At 30.9% G+C, this 24,908-nt stretch overlaps 1 protein-coding gene across 1 annotated transcript in view; it reads left to right on the plus strand.

Moving 5' to 3' along the window:
* The window catches only part of LOC145286076 (small subunit processome component 20 homolog), a 169,371-nt gene that overhangs the window by 30,258 nt on the left and 114,205 nt on the right, over window positions 1–24,908 (plus strand). The window contains exons 7-16 of the mRNA XM_080134747.1: window positions 2,637–2,721; window positions 3,235–3,294; window positions 4,855–4,932; window positions 6,408–6,575; window positions 7,801–7,944; window positions 9,703–9,840; window positions 10,997–11,074; window positions 18,457–18,641; window positions 19,922–20,044; window positions 22,738–22,826. Coding sequence (XP_079990873.1) covers window positions 2,637–2,721; window positions 3,235–3,294; window positions 4,855–4,932; window positions 6,408–6,575; window positions 7,801–7,944; window positions 9,703–9,840; window positions 10,997–11,074; window positions 18,457–18,641; window positions 19,922–20,044; window positions 22,738–22,826 — 1,148 coding nt within the window. The remainder of the gene's footprint in view (window positions 1–2,636; window positions 2,722–3,234; window positions 3,295–4,854; window positions 4,933–6,407; window positions 6,576–7,800; window positions 7,945–9,702; window positions 9,841–10,996; window positions 11,075–18,456; window positions 18,642–19,921; window positions 20,045–22,737; window positions 22,827–24,908) is intronic.

Below are 24,908 nucleotides of genomic sequence, written 5' to 3' on the forward strand. Positions count from 1 at the left end.
AAGAAAGTGGAAGAGAACATATATCCATAATTGTTTAATTGAAAATGTTTCAATTTAATTAATGAAAATGGGAAAGTTTTTAATGAATCGTATATATTTTTTTATTAAAAACAGATAATGAAAATGACATTCATAATTGTCTAAACTGGGCGAGCGCCATTTGAAAACCAAAAAAATAAAAATTTATCAAAATATAATTGTAAAAACATTTATTGAAAAGTTTGCATAAGAAAATATAAGTTTAATAAAACAATTTTGTAATGAAAGAAACATTGGAGTTTTATAACATAGTTTTCTTTTGTGTTTATTTTGTTTTTTTTTTGGGTTTTTTTTTTTTCGAAAAAAATAAATAATTTTAATTAAATATTTTTTTTGAATTAAAGCAACTTTAAAGGGTCAACAAAAAATTAATTTAAATGAAATCAAAAAATCATTATCTATTTTAATTATTTTGTTATTTATTTCATGCTTCGGTCATAGTTTAAAATACTGATTTCTCCCTTGGATTTCAACGACAGGTGCTTGAAATAAAGTGTAGAAGTATGCCTCTTTTTTTTTTCTAATTACCAGTTGGAAAAACCACTGATTTTTAACATGATTTACTCGCAATAAAATCTTTTTCTCTAAGGATTAAGTATTCATCAACTTTTTCATGGACTTGACGTAGTTAGGCTGTTTTATACATAAATAAACTTTGCTCATAAATAAAAACAATGTTACCTCGCGTCCCCTAAAGTTTCGCAACAGTGCAAACAGCCTTGAAGTTTCGAAACAGACAGACAGCGCCTATGTATGTGATGGAATAAGAAAACTCATTAAGATAAATAAAGATTATCTTTAAAATAGTTAATAAAATTCTTGTATATCATATTAACTATGTTATGAAAAGTTCTATGACGTTTTTATCATAAATTTTTGACAGCATTCAAGCAAACAATTTAACTTAAAAATATAAGAGAATCATAATGAAAGAATCGTAAATCTAAGGTATTTTTTTCATAATGCGATTCCGATTCCCCCCAAAATACACGATTCTTATGATTTCCGATTCCGATTAATCGTCCAACCACTAATTATTATTATGAGTTCATACTAGATGCAGTAAGTTCTAGGAGTTTCTGCCAGTATTATTAACAAGCAAAGCATTATCATTTTTGACCAAAGGAAGAGTCTATCAGGCATATGTATGCAGTGTGATGATGTATGGAAGTGAAACCTCGCTAGCGAGTGTTGAGGACATGATATGATAATATATAATCTGAGTTTTAAAGACAGGCTTAGATCTGATGACCTTTTAGTTAATAATGATAGACAACGAAAAGAAGTCTCATTTTAACATTAAAAAGCAACTTTATTTGTCATTTTGGTTAGTAGCGTGTACAAGAGAGATATGGGTTAGTAGGTGTAAGATTTCTTGTGTGTAAGGATAGATTTAATATTATACCGGCTTGTTGACTGAGAGAATAGTTCAGTTTACATGTCTTGTAGTCAGTAGTAGTCGGAATAAAGAATTAGACAGTTCTACGACATAGATTAGATAGGCCGGTTAATGGAGAAAGACAGAGAAAAGTGTTCAGTATGTTTATGTGTAGTGAGTTCAGTGTTCGTACGCGCTTGTATTTATAGTAGTCGGTAAAAGAGTTTCTGATGTGAAAACGTAAATTAGATATCCGACAGACTGATAGACCTGTGGAAAGAGAGAGAAAAGTGTTCAGTAGATATGTGTTGTAGGAGTGTGCATCCGGTAGTAGATACAGGGACGAAGAATTAGTTTTGTGGTAGGAAAGAGAGTATGTGTGTGAAGATAGCCATGTTGGCTTGTGGCAGCACACATCGCCTGGGGGCCAAAGACCCAGGCGATGTGTGCTGCCAGCCAGAGCAGGCAGCACACATCGCCTGGGACAAACCAAGGAGACAGTTGATTTAAATCTTGAGCCATGAGATTTTGCCTTTGCCAGTTATTGTGGCAATTTTTGTCCGCTACAACTTTCTCTCTTTTTTTTAATTTTTAAAAAATTTTCTTATCAGTTTGTTCAAGCTTTGGATAGAGCATCCTACTGGATGCTAAATGTTCACCCGTTAACTCAGATATTCTATCCGAGAGATCTTTTAAGGATTCTGACCGTCCCTTTAAGTACAATCATTTGAATCTCTTTTGCACCTGGTTCACCAGGTATATTGGCTAGGTAGTTTTTAAAATTCTTTTTTATGAGTCCAATTGCTCTTAGAATAACTGGAATAATAGAGATTCCAGTTTCTTTTCATGTCATGATATTGGTATTTTATTTTCAGCTCTATTTAACCCAGCATCATCTATGATACCAGAGTAGGATTAAATATGAACATTAAAGATAGATATGTGCATAACAGGAGACTTTGATACTATGATTACATTAAGAAAAAATAGATGAGAGTTCTTGGCTTAGTAGGTGTAGAACAGTTGAGGTAGCAGTTAGTTAGAAATCAATTTCTAAAAGTCATCTGATACATACCAGCATGTAAAATGGATGTTAAACCAAATAATAATAACATGATATAAAATATAATTTTTTAAAATATTTTTACAGATAATTATTCTCAAGAACTTTATAATATTCCTTTGTAAATATTCTCTCTTAATCTTGTTTTTCTTTTAGATATTTTTCACCCCTATTCAGCACACTAAATAAACCTTACATCAGAGAATTTGCAGCTGAGAGTTTTGCATTCCTTATAAGAAAAGTAAGTTTTAATTTGTTCTTTATTACATTATAACTACCTATTTTAAAAATAATGCTTTGAATAGGTTTTTCCAACAATACTGTGGTATTTTTTGTTCAATTTTACTTGTTTCTTTTTTCATTTGATTAAAAATAACTACAATCTCAAAATATGGTAAATAAACACTTAAAAATATCAGCTTATTTAAAAGGTTTTCAATTAAAATTGTACAACTTTGAAATAAAGTGTAAAAACCTTAATCTGATTTCACGGATTTCCAAATTAAATGGAATGATGAATTTTAAATTCACAATAATATTTCCTTGTCTGGTTGTTTGAATTTATTGATAAATTTTTCTTTAAATTGACAACTTTTACACGTTTTCAGGTATGCTGAAAACAAATATCACATTCAAATTTGGAGTAGACAAGTACTTTTCTGGATATTAAGACAACTAAGATCGTTTTTATTTTATTGGATGAAAATTTAAATTTTCATTTTAATGTATATATATATATATTTTTTTTTTGTAGGTGAAAGATCAAAGTGAACTTTTTGATTTTGTGTTTTCCAGCTTAAACAAACATCCACAGGTGGGTATAATCATAAACTATGCTAACATTTCTAAATGCTTTTACAGTAAAAAAAAAGAAAAGAAAATTAAACAAATTTTGTTATATATATTGTATATTTTCCATAAAATAACTTTACCAGTAAAGAATTACTTTTACAAATTACATACAGCATTCATTATATAATATATATATATATGTATAGAGAAATAAAAAGGTACTAACCGAGTTATGTGTTCATCAACATTTCGTCCTTATTTCGAGACTTCCTCTGGATGAATGAGATTAAGAAAACAAAAACACCATTATAATTTGAAAATTTTTCATGTGCAAAGTGTGACGCTGTTCCATTTCAGAAACGGAAAAAGAAGTTGGAAATTCAAAAAAGGAGGGGATCTTTCGTTATTAAAGAGAGGGAGATTTTTAATAATGTCATATAGTCGTTAATGTGTTTTTAAAAGATATGAACACCGTTAATATTCTTTCTGGAAAAAATATGTCTATTAAAATTCAAATATAGCTGTCTAACAGAAATTAAATGAGTGTTTTTGTTATGTAATTTATTGATTGAGATTATATGTATTAATTATTAGAGGAGGTGTTTCTATGGTGTGAGAGGGTTAATTAATTAAATTATGTTCTTTTAATAAAAGTTTACTTATTAATGGCACTATATTATAGAAACCTTCATGTTGTTTAATTGTGCTTGAATTTGTGATAAGCACTGATTCAAGAAGTCTCTGGTGTGGTTTATTTGAAATAAATTTAACTACTTTTGCTTGTTTAAAGTCAAAGGTGTGATTATGTTGCAATGAATGAGAAAATAATGCACTTAGAGAATTGCTATGTTTTATATCTCTTTTATATTCATTGAGCCTTTTTTCTAATTTACGTTGGCAATTTTGGCAAGGAATAGTGTATATGCCTACATTGGAAACTGGTTTGTTTTGGAGATTTTTTGTTGCTTTTAATATTTATCTTATAGTTTGTGATGTGGTTTGTATAATTGGAATTCATAGTTTGTTTAGTGTGTTGCAAATTATTGTGTTATTGGTGTGTGTAGGTAAAAGATGTCTGTTTATGAGAAAAATGTCTGGTGTATATAATTTTGTTTATTTATCCTGGAAAATATTTGTGTGGCTTTTTGCTTAGCATTTAATATGAAATATGTGGGATATTGCAAGGTTTTCAAAGTGTGTGTGAGGTATTTGAATTCTTCGTTCAGATATTCTGGACTGCAAATTCTGAATGAAATAAAGATGAAACGTTGATGAACACATAACTCGGTTTGTTCCTTTTTATTTCTCTATTTTGTCAAAATACTGTTTCCATTATTCTCATCATATATATGTATGCATACAAAGGGTGACTTTGTGACTGTTTGAATCACCTGACTGACATTGTCATACACTGACAAGAACGTAATTTTGAAATGCTTGTGGCTGTAGGTTTGAAAATAAATGTTAATATTTATTAAATATTATTATTTATGTATAAGTATTTTTTAAACAATAAATATCATTAATTTTTCTACTAAGCAAACAAATGTTTTTTATTATGTTTTTTTTCTTCTAATTTTAGCACACTGCTGGCATAAGTCGTTTACTCTTTGAAGTCATGAAGAATGTCCAAAATCATGTTCATTTTTGTGCTGTGAAGGTGAATAATTTATGAATTGTGATTATCTGAATAAGTACTAGCTGTACCAATCTAGTGTTGCTCACGAGGCTTTACAAAATTATCATTTTTTAAATCAATCGGATGTATTACTTAAAGATGAAATTTACATTGCATAAATGGTTTCGAGTTTATTTAGTTTTTGTTATAAATTTATAAATAATAAGCTTTTAAGATTTATGTTAATATAATTTTTAAATAAATTATTATTATTATTATTATTTTAAAATCGATTAGACATTGTATAAAATAATGAAAAAGTAATTGCATAAACACTTTTGGTTTTGTTCATTTTTAACTCTAAAATGGATTTCTCTTTATGAATGATATTTATTTGAAAATGTAATTTTATGCATATAAGAATAAAGTAAGCAATTTTTCTTAATATGTTTATAATTGTTAATAATTGGACAAAAACAGGCTAAAAAATATTTATACAACTAAAAAATATTTATACCCCAGTTGAAGTTTAAACTCATAATCACTGCCTCTAAATTTTGTATGTTTATCATTAAGCCATGGAATGAGCCTTTTCTCTCAGTCAAATCTATACTCCTATAATTTTTTTTTTTTGTGTATTGACATTCATATTAAAATCCCTTTTTTCCTATTTATTTAAAAGGAAATACAACTTTGTTATATATGGGTCATGGAATTGCATTCATCTGCAAAAGATCTAGCTAATTTGCATATTCTTTTAAAAATCCATTTTAATTAATTCCTTATTAGTTTCTTCAGTTTTCTTATGGGCTGATCATCTTTAGTTAACTATTACATCTAATTATGTTCATGCAGATATTCTACATGAGTTATACTTGCGTAATATTTACATAAAAAGGTTATAGTAAACACAAACCTTCTTCTATATATATTTATGTATGCGTGTATATATTTAAAAAAAAAATTGCCTACCAAACTCCTCTGTCAGTTGGTCTGCAGATATGAAACTTAATACATAAGGTATTCGAACCCATGCAAAACTTTATATATGGGTTTTAGCCAGGGAAAATCGGTGCACAAGTGTGAAAATTAAAAAAAATGGAATTTGCCTGGTGATGGTCGAACGACAGCATTATGAATATGCATGCATAACGTAATAGCTATTGGTTTATGTTTTAATTTTGAGTCTTGAAGCAAACATGTCTTCATAGCTCAGGCATTAACGTTAAAGGAAAAAGTAAATAGTAAGCTAAATGTTTTGATTTTGATTTTCGGTAGTGGCGCACAAGTCATTTCTTTTTTTTTTTACTTTTTAAATCATTGCTATGTATTGAGTCCAATATAGTATACTAATAAATGCAAAATCTGCAATAATCAAAATATCATATTGAAGCGTATTTTACGATCGGGCAATGGCATGCGGCCTGCTAGTTTAAGAATGATCTGTAAGTTATTATAATTGTGCATATAATTCTTCATCAACATCTTTTGTGTCTTTTTCTTTTCTTTTACTCTAGGTATTTCCTGTGATTCTGTCTAAGCTTGGACCTGATCTGAACAGCGAGAATGTTCCAAACAAATTTATTTTGGATCAGATTGAAGTATGTGTCACTCAAACAATGGGAGCTTTAGCCAATCATGTTGATGGCACAGATCATATTTCTAATCTCTGGCCATTATTACTGGTAAGATATATATATAAACATGCATTTAAGGTTTATACCTGTTTTTATCTTTTTTATTCCTTTTAAATTAAACACCCTAAAGATGGTCCTTAGCAGAATAGAAAGTATGAAAATAGTTTTTCTTCTCTTTCATCAAAATCTTTAATTCTGGTATTAAGATATTAAAAAAAAATTTTTTTAATTACCCATATGGCGATGTATTACTGGTTGAAAATAATTTAAAATATAGTCATGTTTAGAATTTTTTTGCCTTGAAAGAAAACATTTGCATTATGGTCGACTAATAAAAACAATAAATATGGTGGTGTTTTCTTTAAAAAAAAATTACTTGTTCTTACAGACTGCTATAATGTGGCTCCCAAATGAAACAAATTAGTTCCTGTCCAGAATTCCCCTCTATTTAAAAGCAAAAATCAAGAAAAGTCTGTATGATGTACATGCCTCTAACAAAATGAAGATATCATGTTCCAAAAATCATATAAATTGATCAAGTAGTTCTATTTTTTATAAAGAAAATAGGTATTATAACAAATCTTGCAAGGTTTGGATTATTTTCGAGTTATCTCTTTGAGAAGTTTTTTTTTGTTTGGTGGGGGGCGAAACAATTACTTCTGTGACACTCATAAAAGTTGATTTTATTTAAAAATAGATCTACTTAATTTATGTGATTTTTGGAATATATTTTCATTTTCTCACGGGTATGTATATTATACAGATTTTCATTGTATTAGATTTTTAATATGGGTGAATTCTGAACAAGAACCAACTAATTTGAATTATTTTAAATTTGAAAGATACTGATTGAATAATTATTTAATGTTTAAACTTTTTTTGTTTTATGAAACAAAGTAAATCTATTTAAAAACAAAACGAATTTCCTTTTTAGTTTTATGATATATTTCAGTTATTTTATGGATCTAACTGGTAATTGCTTTCATACATTATTGAAAGAAAATTTCAATCATGCCTTAAAATGTTGTAGAAACATTGAAACTTATTTGAATGTTCTGTTAACATTGATTTTTATAACATACAATGACTTTTATAAAAGATTTTGCAACATTTGTTTTAGCAAATTTCAGTATTAAATGGTTGAAAAATATTGAAAAGGGCTATGCCTATGATCATGGAATCATTAAATAGTTCTTTGTCTTTGAATCAGAAAAAGGATCGTAATTATTTTATTACATTTGTATTTTAAGTTATTTATTTTTTAATCCTGCAGGAGGAGATAACAAAACATCAGCAATCTTGGTTGAAGGGAGAAAATTTTGCTGCTGAGAACATTGAGCGTCTACTTAATGTGATGTCTGTTTGGATCGAATTCAAACATGGAGCTTTAGTATCCAATCCAGATGAAGTTTCTAATGTGAGTATTGTTAATAATCTGACAATGTGATTGGTTAAAATAATGATTGTCTCTTGCATTCAAATCTAAACATGTCAGATTCCTATTGTGACATCAATTTACCAATTGAAATAGAGAATTAAAAAACCTTCCCAATAAAATAAATTTTAATGGAGTGAAGATTTAGATTGCAAAGGGGGTGAAGATTTAAATGTCAAAGAATTGACATCAGCACTTTAATCACTTTTAGGCACGTTATTACAAATGCGTTCTGTTTTGTAATGACTCAGCTAACTAAATTATGTTGCTACAATGAATGTTTATTTTTTTAGTCTGCAATGCGGCCTTATAACATTACATGAAAATTCCTTTTACAACATAAAATTAATTTTTTTTTTAAAATGAACTAAAATAAAACCAATCCATTTTACATCACTAGAATTTTGAGACGGATGGACTCAGGAAAAATCTCATAATTTTAAAAAAGGATGTCAAGTACTCTATAAAAAATGGACAACAAATTCTAGACAGATTTTCGAATGTATTTATCTAAATTGATTTTTAACAATCTTTTCACTTGCATTTTTCAGTGATTTTATTCAGTTTATTTATTTTTTATTACTATCCAGATATAGGATCAATGAAGAGCATGTGTTTTTTTTATGACTTTTAAGTTAAAATTAAATTTTAATATTCTTGTTTAAACTGATTTCTAAATCAGCTTCCAAAATCAAATTTCAGCTTGCCATGTTGATTTTTGAACTTTCTTAACATGTAAGTGATGTTAATAATACCAAACTCTTTATTTTGATTGTTCAGACTACTTTTGAGTGGTATTCTCATAATGTTTTGGTCAATGTAACCTTAAACATTCTTCAAGTGTAGTTTCACTATGGCTCTTATTGTTGAATAGTGGAAAGAATGTTTGTCTATTCACCAATAAGAGCCATTATCAAGATATACCTGAAGAAGGTTGAAGGTTACATTAGTCGAAATGTTGTGAGAATAACACCTAAGATGAGAAAAGTAATCTGAACAATCCAAATAATACGTCATCTCAAAAATTCAGAAACACCAAAATCTTTCTTGAAAATTGTCTAATTTTTGCTTCTTTACCTTCCAGCAGATCTGGCACATATCAAGATGTCAGTGTTAAGGATCATATAGAAACACATGTCTTTCCTTAACTTTTCTACTAACCCTAAGTCCAAGTGGCAGTACAAAATAAACAATCTCTCGATGTCTGCCTACCTTATGTTTTTTGTCTTATATGCTGGCCATTTCTTTGGGACTATTAAACTTTTAGGGGCCCTTAAAGCTCAGTTTCACCATTGTTGTGAACTGAAAAAAAAGAATTATGAGACATTTTTATACTTTCTCTACATATTAGCGGAGTAAAATTTATCCTGATATTATTTGGCCATGGTAATCGTCTTTCAACTTTGTCAAATGCTGGGGAAGGATGGTGGATTTCTAAGAAATAGTTGATTGCAATACAACAGTAAAATCAGATTTTTGTTTGACTCACTCACAATTAAAATACAGTGTATTTGCATAAACTTAGTATTCTAGACATTATCCTATTTATTTAAGTTGTATAATCAAATATTTATTTTTATACTAAATACCTAAGGTCTTAAAAGATATAGCACAGTTTATAAATTGAAATAAAATGAAATAAAAATAGAATAAATAGTAGTATTTATTGTGACTCAATGGGTCATTGGTACATCTAGTGTTACAATAAATTTGAATTAAATATTTTTCTTTATTTTTCAGACTTTGTCGGCCATCTTAAAAACTGATAATATTTTACCAGATAGTACACTGAATGCTGTTTTGAACTGTGTGTCTCTTCTCATTTATGGATGCTACAAAACGCTTAACATGTCAAGCCTATCAAGAGTTGTTAATTTGGTAAGGATTAAAGAAAAAATAATCAACTTGTTACTATTTTTAGAATTTTAACAAATAAAGAATTAACTTAGAAAGTGAAGAGGAGAGGGACACTGATGATAAAACATTTCTTGATAAGTTTTCTATCAACAGTCCTACATACCTGTACTCAAAAAATTGTATTATGTAATTGTAATAAATGTCTGATGAAAATTATCTTGTGCTACCAAATCAGGCTGATTGAAGATATTGGCTTCCTGGTCTAAAATGCACGAAACATTGATATTATTGCATTTTTTCCCCTATTTGCAAAACTCAATCATGTTTTGTGAAGTCAAAACAAAAACAATTTTCCTCTCCAAAACAATCAAACCAAACACCATGAATAAATATTTGAAGATATAAAGAACTTAAAGCATAAATTTTTTTTCCAAAATTACTGGGTTTGGCATTAAATAACTAGAAAAGAATTGATTTGCCATAAAACAAAGCAACCAATCTCATGGAAATTAAGTATTTTCTGCTACTGGAAAAAAAAAAATGTTTGAATACTATTGGTCTGGTGCGTTTCTTTCTTCAGATGAAAAAGAGAAAAATGTATTTTAAGATAATAAAAACTAATTTTCAAATGCAAACATTTTTGGTATTGCTGAGATTATCTTTGTTGTTATATACTGGGGTGCGTTAGGATCAATATAACATAAAATATCTTACCACAGAGTGTCCAGCCTTCACGTGGGTATGTTTGCAGCACATGATGAAAGAATGGAATAATTATGAACAAATAAGAAACCATTTGCTGTTAAAATAACGATATACATTTATTATGAAGAGACACACACACACGACAATTCAAACATAATACATGAAAGGTTAGAAGTCCAAGTATGATAACAGGAACGAACAGAAATGATGCTCATTTTTCATTTTGAAAGTCACTCTGTTTTCCCTCCACTCTCTATTTCCGGTTGTTGATCTTGCAAGAAATCGCGAGAATTTAAAGTCTGGGACTCTGATAAAGGGGAGGCAACTTTGCCCCAAGAAGTAAAGAATTACTCCCCTTGTATTATACTTTTTGTCTCGTCCTAACATTTATAAAAAGGAAAAGAATATTACTTGGAAAAATCTGTGTTATTGTATGAATAAATAATTTTTTCTTTTTCCATTTTATTTTTAGAGTTTCAATAAAAAATTTGATGCTGACATTGTTTATCCTTTTGCAAAGACGCTTTTCTTGATGCCACTTTTTGAGAAGGTACGTAATTAGATTTGCAAAAAAAAAACAAAAAACGTTTATGTTAATGGTTCATCTTTTTTTTTATTTTCTAATTGTTTTCCCATTTTACTCAGAATTCCTGTTTATGATTGTTTAGTACTTCTTGCTGTGAAAAAAACCTCCACATAATCTGTACATATCATGTGCTAAAATCATTCTTGGTATTGAAAGAAATATTGTCTTTAACAACTTTTTTTTTTTTTTTTTTTTTTTTGAACAGAGGTAGGGATGTGTTAAAAAATTAGATATGCAACTATATGACTTTTGCAAATCGACACCTCTCTCTCTTTTGGTTGGTGCTACCAGATCAGGCTGTCTGAAGATATTGGCTTCCTGAGACAAAATGCACCCAACATTGATGCTTTTTGTTTTTCTACTTCTTTTTGCAAAACTTAATTATGTTCTGCAAAACCAAAAAGAAAAACCACAACCCACATGTTCTCCCTTTTCCTTCTTCCCATTTTCCCTTTCTCTTTCTATCTCCCCTTACTTCATGACTGGTTTCCTAACTTAAAATGTACCAAACATTAATACTGTAACACTTTTCCCTCTCCCATTGCAAAACACAGTCATGTTCTACAAGGCAGGGAACAAAAACGATAAAATCTACTACAAAACCACTAAACCAAACACTACAAACTAGCGATTGAAGATATAATTGGCTTGAAGAATAAAAACCTTCTACAAAATAACTGGATGCAACATGAATAACCCAAAGGGGTTGATGTACTATGAAACAAAATGACTAAAACAAACATCACAAAGAAATGCTTGAAGAACTTGAAACACAAAAACTTTATATATTTAAAGGGCCTGTCAATGAGGGGCTTGCAGAGAATAAAAGTCCTTCAATGGGGCCATGTTGGCCGTAGGTAGCAACCCATAATGCTCTAGAATGGAATCCTGTTGGCTGAGCACTTCATGCCCTGGATCCAAGTAGCTGTGAGTTTGCAACACTCCATTTTCGCCCTTACTATGGCTAGATGGGCAGAGAGACCCAACCCGATGAATTGGATAGTCATGACAAGCCCTAATAACAGTAAACCCTCACAAAAAGAGAAATACAAATACATTATACATAAATACATAAAAACAACAACACTGATATTAAAAGGCGATGGCAAGGGCCAATTAGATAGTGAAAACAGATGCCACCAACTACAACCCTTTTATTATACCTTGCTGGGGCCAAGAAAATATGGAAATCTTCACAAGCAACTACACTCACTGTTTGAGTATATCATCCTTGTATCCCTGAGATGCTTGGGTGAATGGGTTTTCCCCCAACCATCTCTCAATATAGAGCTCCAAGGAGGAGGGTGGGGAGCAAGGATGATGAAAGAAAATGATACTTCATATGGCTTCCAAAAAAATCAAAAGACCCCATTCAGATTCAAGCACAGAAAGTGATGAAGATGAAAATACAATCTTTCCTGAGTATATAATCTTAGGATCGTAAGATACTACACATATAACCAAAATGTCTCCATTCCTAATCGAAAAGATTATAAACAAAAATCTAAACACAAAGCAAATAAAAAAATTATAAAATGGAATCTTACTTGTACAAGTATTTTCTAAAAATAGTGCCTAAAAAATTCTAACATGGACAAAGTTCCGTGATATAAACATCATCCAGAATTAAACAGCTGCTCCCTAGAATAAATAAAAACAAACCTAAAAAACCGAAAGGTTATTGACATCAAAAGAATTTCAATAAACACAAACACATATTAACTTTCAATACTTCCACCCCAGCAACTTAAATCAAAATTGGATATATTGATATTAAAGTAGAAACATATATCCCCAGACCACTTCGCTGCCTAAACTGCCAAAAATTCGACCACTACAAAAAATACTGCACCAGGAAAACAGTATACCCAAAATGTAGCAGTAATGAATACCAGGAAACAGAATGCCAAGGAAACATAAAATGCCCAAACTGTGATGAGTAACCATCCAGCATACTTGCCTCTCTGCCAAAACTGAATCAAAGAAAAAAGAATAAATGAAAATATACAAAAAACATAAGCTTTGCCAAAGCCAGAAAGATCATTGAATCAACCTCCATGACAAAACCAGCTAAATTGTATGCAGGTGCAACCAAAAACCAACCAAAAACAATAGAAAATAAAGAACTAAAGAGAATCACAACCCTAATAAAGACACTTCAAGAATTAGTTGAGGCATTGAGGGTCACCTTACAGTAACTACCATCAACTCAAGCTGTACTTGAAAATAACTCCCAAACAGCCGAAAGCAAAATCCCATCAGACCTCAAAAACCGGATACAACTTTCAAATAAAAAAACCCACGGAAACTAACATCCCGAAACCAAATGAACAAACGCCTAGTACATCCCAGAAAGGAAAAAAAAATCGAATCTCTCATCAACCAAACAGAAAATAAATGAAAAATCCCCAAAAGACAGATCCCACTCTATGTCAAAAACATGAACTACAGACCAGAATAAATTTAAAACCTTGGAAACAAAAGAAATAAATGACAGCCTCTAACCTCCACAATCAAATATTAAGAAACAATAACTCCTATGCTCAATAAGACAAAAGGAAATCAAATACATAAAATTGAAGATAAATCCCCAAAAACCGTATACACATGAATAAAAACATCATACAGTGGAATTGCAAAGGCACAAAACCAAATTATGAAGAAATTAAACATATAATAGCGAAATACAACCCCAGTATAATTGGCCTACAGGAAACTCTGCTAAAAGAAACGGACAATATCACCCTCAAAGGATACCACATCTACAACCAAACAAGTAGATCAGAAAAAGATAACCGATTAATAGATGGCACCTCAATTATAATAAAAAATCGGATACCACATATGAAATTACAACTCCAAACAAACCTTCAAGCAATAGCAATTAAAGCCTCACTCTACTAACCAACAACTATTTGTTCAATCTACATTCCACCTAAATACAAACTAAATAAAACTGAAATTGAAGATCTGATAGCACAACTCCCCACCCATTCATTTTAATGGAGGACTTCAATGCCCACAACAAAATGTGGGGATGCAAAAATATCAACCAAACTGGGGAAATTATTAAATTACTACTGGAATCACCTGAAATGTGTATACTCATACCTTCACCCAAGCACAAGAATGACATCAGCTATTGCTTCCCCACAATATTTATGGACTTTCAATGGGAGGTACATAATGACCAGTGTGGCAGTGACCACTTCCCAATTTTTCTCAAAACTCACGAACCTCTAACAGAAGAAATAAAACCAAAATCCATAAAGCTAACTGGACCGAATTCAGCAAACTTTGCTCAACATTAATTAGCCAAGAAATAGTTAACAAGCCCGATTCAATATTAGCTTTCACCAATATACTAAACAAAATAGCAACCAGAACAATCCCAAAATCTTCCACTAAACCACACCCAAAATCAATGCAATGGTTCAAAACAAAGGGGCAATAACCAACAGAAAAAAATGCTAAACTTCTTGAAACAATATCCTACAAAAATCAACCTCCATAAATACCAACAAACATGAGTAAAAGCATGCTACATTATGAAAAAAAGCAAAAAAGAAACCTGGCAAAATTATATTTCTAAACTAAACAACAACATGCTACCAAAAAAAAAACATGGGAAATAATAAGAAAAATAACTGGGGAAAAAACTTGGAATGCCAATAAACCATATAAGCGCACCAAATGGAAGATAAACTTTAGACAAAGGAGAAATTGCGAATGGATTCAGCCAAAACTCGTCACCCAACCACTACTCCCTTAAATTCCAAAAATATAAAAATAATGGAGAAAAGGAAAGACTCAATTTCGCATCCAATTACAAGGAATACTATAACACTTCATTCACTATAATAGAACTCAAAAATGCAATACATAAAAGTAAAGACCAGACATCATCTACTATCAGTTCTTAAAACACCTGCCAGATACCTCCCTCAACAACAGATAATTAACGAAATATGGTAGTCTAACAACCTCCTGAAACACATGCTTGAATCAAATATCATCCAAATTCCTTAGCCAGGAAAGGACCACTGAACCCTACCAATTATCGTCATATCGCTCTAATAAGTTGTCCGTAAAACAATGGAAAGAATGGTCAATACAAGACTGATGTGGCATTTAGAAAAATATAACATCATCTCCAGACACCAAAGTGGATTTAGACAAAACCAAGGTACTAAGGACTAACTTATTCGACTAGAAACATTTATCCGTAATGGTCTAATAAGAAACTACCATGTGGTCTCAATCTTTTTTGATCTTGAAAAAGTGTATGAATCATAATATGGGAATCAGAGGAAACCTAGCAATGTTTATCCAAGAATTCCTATCTTACAGAACATATAAAGTATGCTTGGGAAACATAACATCAGACCAATACATACAAGAAACAGGGGTACCTCAGGGTAGTGTACTATCCGTCACCATATTTTTAATTAAAATCAATGATATAACTAAAACCATTAACACAGGATCTGAAAAAATACTATTCGTTGATGACTTCTCTATAACTTGCTCATCACCAAACATGGCAACTATTTAAAAACAAATGCAGCATTGCCTCATCAAAATGGATTTAAAATATCCAAAAGCAAAACCACGTGTCCACTTTTGTAGGAAACAAAAATACTACCTTGACACACTGCTCAAACTAGACGGACAATAATACCAGTCCCTACAACATACCAAATTCTTAGGAATCATTTTTGATAATAAACTGAACTTTAAAGAGCACAAAAGCAATAAACATCTTAAAAATAATATCCAAACTAGACTGGGGAACAGACCAGGCTACAATGCTCAAAATATGCTATACACATATCAGATCCAAACTGGACTATGGTTGTGCCATATACAGTTCCACTCACAAATCCTACAAAAACAACTGTTAACCATATAGAATCAAGGTTTGAGACAAACTCTACCAATGCAAAACTTACATGTAGAAGCCTATGAACCACCCCTACATGTAAGATGGGAAAAACTAGCTTTGCAGTATGCAACAAAACTGCAAAGCAATCCCGAAAACCCAACATCAACTTACAATTTACAAACTTTTATTCAGGGAAACCAAACAAAAAATATACCCTCCTTTAGACACAGAATTAAACAAATAATATTCCAAATCAATGAAAAACCAGACAACATAGTTACACAAAAAATAAATGACAGATCATCATGGACACCAAAAATTGACTCAACACTCACTAAGTATAAGAAAAACATTACAAATAATTTAACAAACAGAAGAAACTTCAGAGAACTTAGAGAAAAATATGCAGAATACAAAGAAATAATAACGATTGAAAACCAAAATGGAATGGGTGCAGCATATACAAATGGGCAAAGCTAATACCAAATACGGCTGCTCAACAATACCTCAATATATACAGCTGAACTACAAGCCATCAAAATGGCACTCAAATACATCAAAGACACCAACAAAAGTTCATATATACAGACTCCTTATCCTGCATCATGTCCCTTGAAGAGGAAAAAAACTAAACACCTTTTCATCACAGAAATTATACAGGAATATGATAAAATAACCGAAAAAGGTAAAATAATATATCAAGCCATGTTGGCATCTCAGGAAATGAAAAGCTGACAAACTGGCTATAGAAGCCACAAACCATCAAATCAAAAAAATCAAAATACCACAGACAGACCTGAAAAGAAAAAAAATAATGAATACCTGAAAAACAGGTGGCAAGAGGAATAGAAAAAGTGCACAGAGAAAAAATTGCATGAGCATCAGCCAAGAATCAGAAGTGAAAAACAAAAAGCTTTGAAAGGAAGAAGAGAGGAAATTATACTGAACCAAATACGAATCGAACACACAAAACTAACTCATTCCTACCTAATCAAAGCAGAGGAAAAACCAAACTGCACACTCTGCAACCGACAAATAACAATCAAACATTTACTGACAGTGTAGAAGACACAAACACACCAGGAAGAAATATTTTGGAACAGCAAACATTGGAAAAGTCTCCCTCAACAAATTGTAAAGTACTTAAAAGAAACAAATTTATTCAAACTACTGTAAACTAAACAAATAATATTTTACTTTAGAAAAACAAACTTTTTACATCTGAAAACAAACTTTTCGGCAAATTTAAAGCATCTTGCTTCTGAAGATAAAATTTTCATCATCAAAAAACCTTTTCTTGACATTAAATGACCCCGTAGAAATTGAAATGCCGTTAAGCAAACACACTCACTCACTCACCCTCTCTTGGATTTGAGATTTACCAAACATTATCATTGTGGACATATGATTGCCAAATTTGGCTTTAACCCACTTTCTGATCGATAGACTATTGGGTGAATACTAAATCATTTATTCAATGAGGCTTGGATGCTTATCTCCTTTCCATTTTAAACCACATCAATCTGAATAAGGTGGATGTTTCGATTTTGTTTCTGTCAGTAATGTTGAAATTTTCCCTATCAAACAGGCATGCTAAGGATGCAAAATAAATGTCAGCCTAGTTCTGTCAGATATAACAATAGTTTAACTAAGCTAGCTAAACATAGTTGCAGAGACTAGAAATGATAGGAAAGATTGTCTGGAAATCTTTGTCATAATGTACCAGGAAATCTTTTTCATTATAATGTAGGGCAAACTATCACCATAATTTTCTTCTTTTTATTTATCATAAAAATATATGGTATGTATCCAGTTTCACCTAAATATTAAAAACTGCTTGTAAAACGAAAATAAATAAAAAAGGCACAAAAATTTCAGCATGTATTTACATGTTAGTTTTACAAAAGACAGTACACCAAAATTTATGCAAATTCATCAAGTACTTTTTTTAAAATAAGAATAAACACATTTTAATAGCGAAATATTTCTTCCTACATTTTCTGTTTACATTAAGATCAACAGTCAAGGGACATAATACAACACAATCATCATAATAGTACTTGCTAGAAATCGTTTACCGATCAAATTTGATTTTATTTTATATAAAAAAAATACTGATGAATATAAATGAATTTGTATAAACTTTGGTATACAACATTTTTTTTAACCTAACTTGTATGTATATAATGAAAATGTTTTGCACAATTATAATTTTTTTAATACTTGATAAGTGTCAAATATATTTTTATATTTTAGAAACATTTGATAATGACTTTATAAATCTTTTTTAGTTTTGACAACAACAAAAAAGATAAATTTACGTAAATTGTTTTCAACTACCAGGAAAAAAAAGAAGAAACCTGTAACCAACAGAATTAAATTATTTTAGCATAAAATAAATGTGAAAAAAATGGTTACCTGGCTATTTTTCATAAAAGATATATATATATTTTTTTTTCAGAATGTCTTATATCCATTGACGGAGTTTATGCAGCTGGCAATGAAAGGCGAATCTAATTTAATTCAAGAAAAGTCACTGTTGATGGCTACAGAATTGATTCTCTCTAAAAGCCCTCCTGCATTAGATGCTACAGAACTTGATGGCTACCAGCAGTATTTTATAGATTTTGATATTGTACTTAAAAGGTAAAATTTTGCTATGTTATTCTTGAGTTTTGTTCTTTCGTAATCTTTGTTGAATAAACATTTTATAGCTGATGTTGTTTAGCTCAGAAATGTTGATCTTTTTGTGTGTTTTATATCAACTCTTTTTGCTTAATCTAATGCCAAATAATATTGTTTACAATTCATTGAACAAAGATTCATACATTCTCCAGTGGAAATCTAATTAAGTGAATGTAAAAGATTGATATGAATTTGAGCTTGGTTTCCAATTCAAATATCCATGTAGGAGATCATTTTGGCGCTTCCCTTTTTTATATAAATTTGTAAATTAATGGTGGACGTTGGTCACTATTAATATTACACACTAAGTTGAATTAATCAATTGGGATTAGACCAAGCAATATGCAGCATAAACTGTTTGTACATGTATCTAGTATATACAAAACCTATATAGTATATATAAAGCTAGATATGTGTATATATGTTTATATATTTGTATGCACACAGTTCTCTCCTAAATTATTTAACCAATAGTTATGAATTTTAGAACACAGCTTATTGGCATAAGGCTTGGTAATATGGGCTATATTTAGTTTTATGCAAAATAGAAGAAAAAGGGGGTATAAGCCCTTTTGTTAAAATTTAGATACTTCCAATTTTTGTGAAATGTTAACAATAGGTATTAGACATCAGTTAATAAATATTCCCTAATTTTTTTTTTTTTTTATATTTTAAGAGTTTTAGGGGGAATAACATGGGCTCAACCTTCCAATTGAAAGTAAAAATATTTCAGATTTTCATTAAATTTGATTCATAGTTAGATACCAATTAAACAAAATTCTTTGAATTTCAATTTATTTTTATGACTCCTTAAGCTTAGCCTTAAATTGCAGTCATATTTGAGAAATCAAATCATGGATTTTGATTAAAATTTGAATGCGGATTCTTGACATAAGGCTTAGTAATGTTATATCTTAAATTTAATATTTGCAAGGGGATGTAGAAGTGGTGCAACATTGTGTGGAGAATTAATTTTACTGATCCCGAGACAAATATTTTAGTTTTACTATAATGTTAGAAAAATATCTATCTGCTCCATGATGTTATTTTAACCTTGATCAGCTTCTATGCATTTCCTTTGAACGACGATCATTAGGTTCTTTGCATGAGTAAGAAAATCTACTCCAAATATAATTTTCTCACAAGAAGTCACTTGGAAGTTGGTAAAATAGAAATATTTTATTAAGTGAATTTGAAATTCAAAGCATTACATTAAACCTCTTTTTTTTTTTTCTTTCCAGAACTTGCACTAACAAAGTTGCTTTTAGTAATTATATTCATAGTCTCATCTCTGATCTGGATCTTAACAACAGGCAGCAGTTGGTGTTAACGTGGGCAGCTATTGTTTGTATGCCTCACATCAGGTATTTAACAGTTTTTGTTATTTGTGTTAATGTTTTTACCAATGTGATAAAATATTGTTTAAACTTCATATTTACTGTGGGTACCATTTCTTTTATCATGCTTATATATTAAAACAACATAGCACATGATGTGACATCATAGCATTGGATACAACCAAAATGTAAACAAATGATTTTAAAAGCAAATTTCCAACTAAGAAAAATCAGTGAAAACTAAAATCAAATACTATTTTTATGTGGACTTATGTGCCCTCCTAGTACAAATTAACAGTTACATAGACATTCTATTGCGAGCCAAAATATCAGCTCTCTTAGGGCACATTCTAATTACTAGTAAATATTTGAGTCTTCCGAATGGAAACTGAAAATGACTTTAATATTCTAATTATTAGCCAATATATGTACCCTCTCAGTACAAATATAAACATCCAGTACTTGTACAGTTTAATCAAGACATAAAAAATGAAAATATCGAGAAAAAGTTATATTGTACGTATCTGTTATGGAATGAAGTTCTCTGAAAAAAAAAATTTGACTTAATTTGATCAAGTATTTTTTTTTTTTTTTTTTTTTTTGTAACAGCAAAAAAACAATTTGTTATGATACTGATCAAAAAGTAGCTATGTTTTGATTTTTAAGAAAAGCTATTATTTAAGTGTGGGCACTTTAGACTGAGTTATCTCCCCGTGGCATGTTCTAAAAATCCAAACATCGCTACCTTCAGCACGCTGTCATAAAAACATGTTTTCTACAAAAAAAAAAAAAATTATTGAATCAAATTAAGTGAAATTTCTTTTGGAGAAGTTCAGTCCAAAACAGATACATGCAATATAACTTTTTTTTTTCAATATTTTCATTTTTTAATGTCTTCATTAAACTGTACAAGTACCAAACATTCTAATTACTAATCTCTGTCTATTTAGAACAATATCCATTTTGTTTCTAAATTTTAGTCATGAAGATTTGGATTATTCGGACTCCTATAAATTTTAGTCATGAAGATTTGGATTATTCGGACTCCTATTCTCATATTGAATATTATTCTCTCAATAAGGGCTTGTGATGTAATGGATAAAATACTAAGCAAAATTCAGTTCTAAGTGACATTCTTGGATTGAGGGTTCAATCCTTAGTACAGACGATACTAAAATTAATTACTTGAGATTTCTATCTAGTCATAAATGATGGAACAATAGCATACTACTCTCGTATATTAAATAAAGGGTTTTGTTCAGATTCTTGAGTTCGACAAGATACGCCTGAAGACAGTTGAGGATTACATCGGCCGAAAAATTGTGAGAGAATAGCAAAGAAATTTTATCAACTCTAATCACAATTTTTAAATTTTCAGATCCAGCTCTTTCTAAAGCTTTAAATGACCTAATATAAACAAATTGCTATTAATTAAGCACTATTTTTTTTTTTTTTATATAACATGTTTAAAAAAAACTAAAAAGCAAGTATTTGTTAAACTTTTAGATGTGATGTTCAATTTACTCTGTAAGCTCAATGTATAATAACCTTTAAATGATACAATCCTGGGTGCCCAGCGTTACCCAGGTGTTTAGAGGTGTGTGTTGAACAAAAAAAAAAAGTGGTAGTAGGCAGGCAAGCTCGAACCCGTACCGCGAAGGAGGAAAAGAATGTGAAAAAAAATAAAGGTGACGTCCATCGCCAAACTGGAAGTGGCGAAGGTTTAAATTAACCTAGTCAATCGAAAAGAGGGGATAACTTTCGAAAACATTGGCGAAAAAAGCGACCCCTCCTTGTAAAAAGTGCCCAGTTGAAGGTGAAGAAATTAATGTTTTTAGCCAATTTTTTTATATTTGTCCTCCGAAGGGTCGAGCTTTAAAATGATACCGATCTCGTGAAAATTCATCGTCTGTTAAAAATTTTAGGCAGACATACAAACATACATACATACATTTAAACAGACAGGCGAGATTTATATTATGGATTAAGAATTTTAAATATTTTATTTTCTTTGTAAAAAAAATCTTCAGATTACTGTTATCCATTGAACACTAAAATCTTCTCATTATGAAATCCCCCTTTTCCCTATGAATGAGACTAGCTAGAAAATCACTAAAATTAAATAAGAAGGTTGAACATCCTTGCTAAAACTTCTAATTTTTAACATTAAAACATGTTTCTATTTAATCTGCAATAATAAAATAACAAAAAAAATTAGAGGGAGTGTATGTTGTATATGCCTGCCTTATTTTTTACTGTTATTAACAAAATACTTGGTAAGAAAATTAGAATTTATATGAACAAAATTTCACAAAAATTTACATTATTTATATTTAGAATAGTTTCCATATTTTGTGTTTTTTAATCAAACTATTTTGCCTATTGTCCTTTTAGGATGTTTTCACATGTACATTAAAATAGGAAAGTTTGTTAAATGCGTCCTATTGAAATTACAAAAATAGATTGTTCTTATGCTGTTCATATTTATTAAATTAAAAACAAACATCTGTAAATGGCTAAAGAATACTGTGACCAAAATTTGAATATAAAAAAAATTGAATGAAGACACTAGTTCAAATGTGAATAATGTTATTTTTTCAATTTTTTTTTTAATTGAAGCATTTCAATTAAAATTATCATATAGAATTGTATATCATTCTTTTAAAAAATTGTTTGATATTTTGTATCCATTCTTCTTTTTTTATCATTCTGCAAACAAGACCCCAATCAAACACAGATGATCTGAAAAAATCCGTCCAAAAACTTTGGGTCAGCATCACTAGATCTGATGAAAAGCATCCTCTGCAAGGTAACATCTTTTATTCACAATGGAAGAGCAATTTTATTAAAAATAATGTTTTGTCTGTTGGACCCTTTTTCAGCAGTAATAATAACAGCAACAGTTTCATAGAAACAATCTCTGAAATATTCATTTTTTATTTCGTAGCAATAATACTGGTTGGTCAATTCTATCAACATATTCAAACTAGATTGGTTGCCTATATGGAACTTGAACCAATCAGAAAGAGTTTTCTATGGGAGCCAGGCACCTTTTCCCATTTACTATATAAGCAAGAACTTAAACACTGTTACTAGTGAGAGCTCTAACTTAACACCATGTTGTTTACAATACAGTGTTACTAATTACTATACATACCTTTGGTTGTAGCCTATTGGCTAACGGCATCTTGGCAAACAGCACTGTTATGGACTATTAAAATATAGCAACAGCTTAGATGCAGTCTCATGTCCTCACAAAAAGTTTACATGCAAACGGGCAAAAACTCTATTCTCTTTAACTTTCGAATTTTGTTTGTTCAACAAGCCATAAGTAATGCTGATATGTATGAGTAAACTTTGTCTTTTTCCACTACAAGTCTCTTTGTATTATGGTTTTGAATTTTTGAGATGGGTATTGATTATTTGAGTTTTTCGGGCTACTGTTCTCATCTTGCGTGTTATTTTCACAACATTTCAATTGATGTAAACATCAACAATATGGTTTCCGCTCTGCAAGATCTACCGCAGATGTGCTGACGGTTATATCCCACAGGATTAGTGAATCTCTTGACAAAGGCTTCCTTTCTAGGGCAGTTGCTCTTGACATATCAAAGGCCTTTGACAAAGTATGGCATAAGGGTCTACTTCACAAGATTTCCAGCTACGGTATAACTGGAAATGTTTTCTCAATCATTAAATCATTTCTCTCCGATAGGCTGATAAGAGTAGTGGTAGATGGACAAAAATCGGAGGCCTGCAATATAAATGCTGGAGTCCCTCAGGGGTCAATACTGGGCCCAACTCTCTTCCTGATCTACATCAATGACCTCCCTAAACACATACTTAAATCATTCGTTGACATCTATGCTGATGACACGACCATCTACGGCAACACATCAAAGGCTGTAAATGACGAAGTTCTCTCGGATTCTCTCTCCTCTGATCTCGAGCGCGTGGTTCAGTGGGGGAAGATGTGGCTAGTTACCTTTAATGCATCCAAAACCAAACTCCTATCCTTACATCATCAACGCTCTGATCCCCAGCTGGCATCAATTGTGATGGATGGCTCTCGTCTGGGTGAGGCCCCGTGTTTTGACAAGCTTCTGGGTTTGACCTTTACTCCTGATCTGAAATGGAACACGTACATCAAGTCTGTTGCCAAGGTCGCTGGAAAGATGGTGGGATCCTTCTACCGCTCCAGAAGATATCTCACTACTGATGCAATTCTCTATCTATATAAAAGCCAAGTACGGCCAAGGATGGAATACTGTTGCCATATCTGGGCAGGAGCTGCCAAAAACAGCCTATCATGCCTTGACAGAGTACAAAATAGACTTTGTGGTTTAGTGGGGGATGCCCTTTTCTCTACCCTGCAACCCCTCTCCCACAGAAGAGACGTTGCGAGCCTATCCTTGTTTTATCGTTATTTTCATGGCAGGTGCTCGTTTGAACTCCAATCCCTGGTCCCCCCTCGCCAATCTTTCACGAAAAACACCCGTCTAGCTGAATCCACTGTGAAAAATTTTCCCCACTCTATATCTGTGCCTAAATCAAAACGCGGATTTCATGAGCAAAGCTTCTTTCTTAGAACTGCACGCCTGTGGAACTGTGTTCCGTCTGCCTGCTTCCCTCCGGACTACAACTTGGATGTCTTCAAGTCTAATGTTAACAAATTCCTAATGAACCGCCCCCCTAATTAAACACTTCATAAAATCTCCTCACTAACGTAATGTACTTGCAATAACCCTTATCCCTGAGTGGCTTCCGGGCCTTGATAAGTGGTGATCACTGTGTAAAAAAAAAAAAAAAAAAAAAACCTTCTTCAGGTGTATCTTGTCAAACTCAGAAATCTGCATGGAATTTTAAACAGAACATTTTATTTAATCCACAG

This window comes from Euprymna scolopes, chromosome 10, assembly GCF_053919585.1.
Source record: "Euprymna scolopes isolate OS-2025 chromosome 10, ASM5391958v1, whole genome shotgun sequence".
NCBI lineage: Eukaryota > Metazoa > Mollusca > Cephalopoda > Sepiida > Sepiolidae > Euprymna > Euprymna scolopes.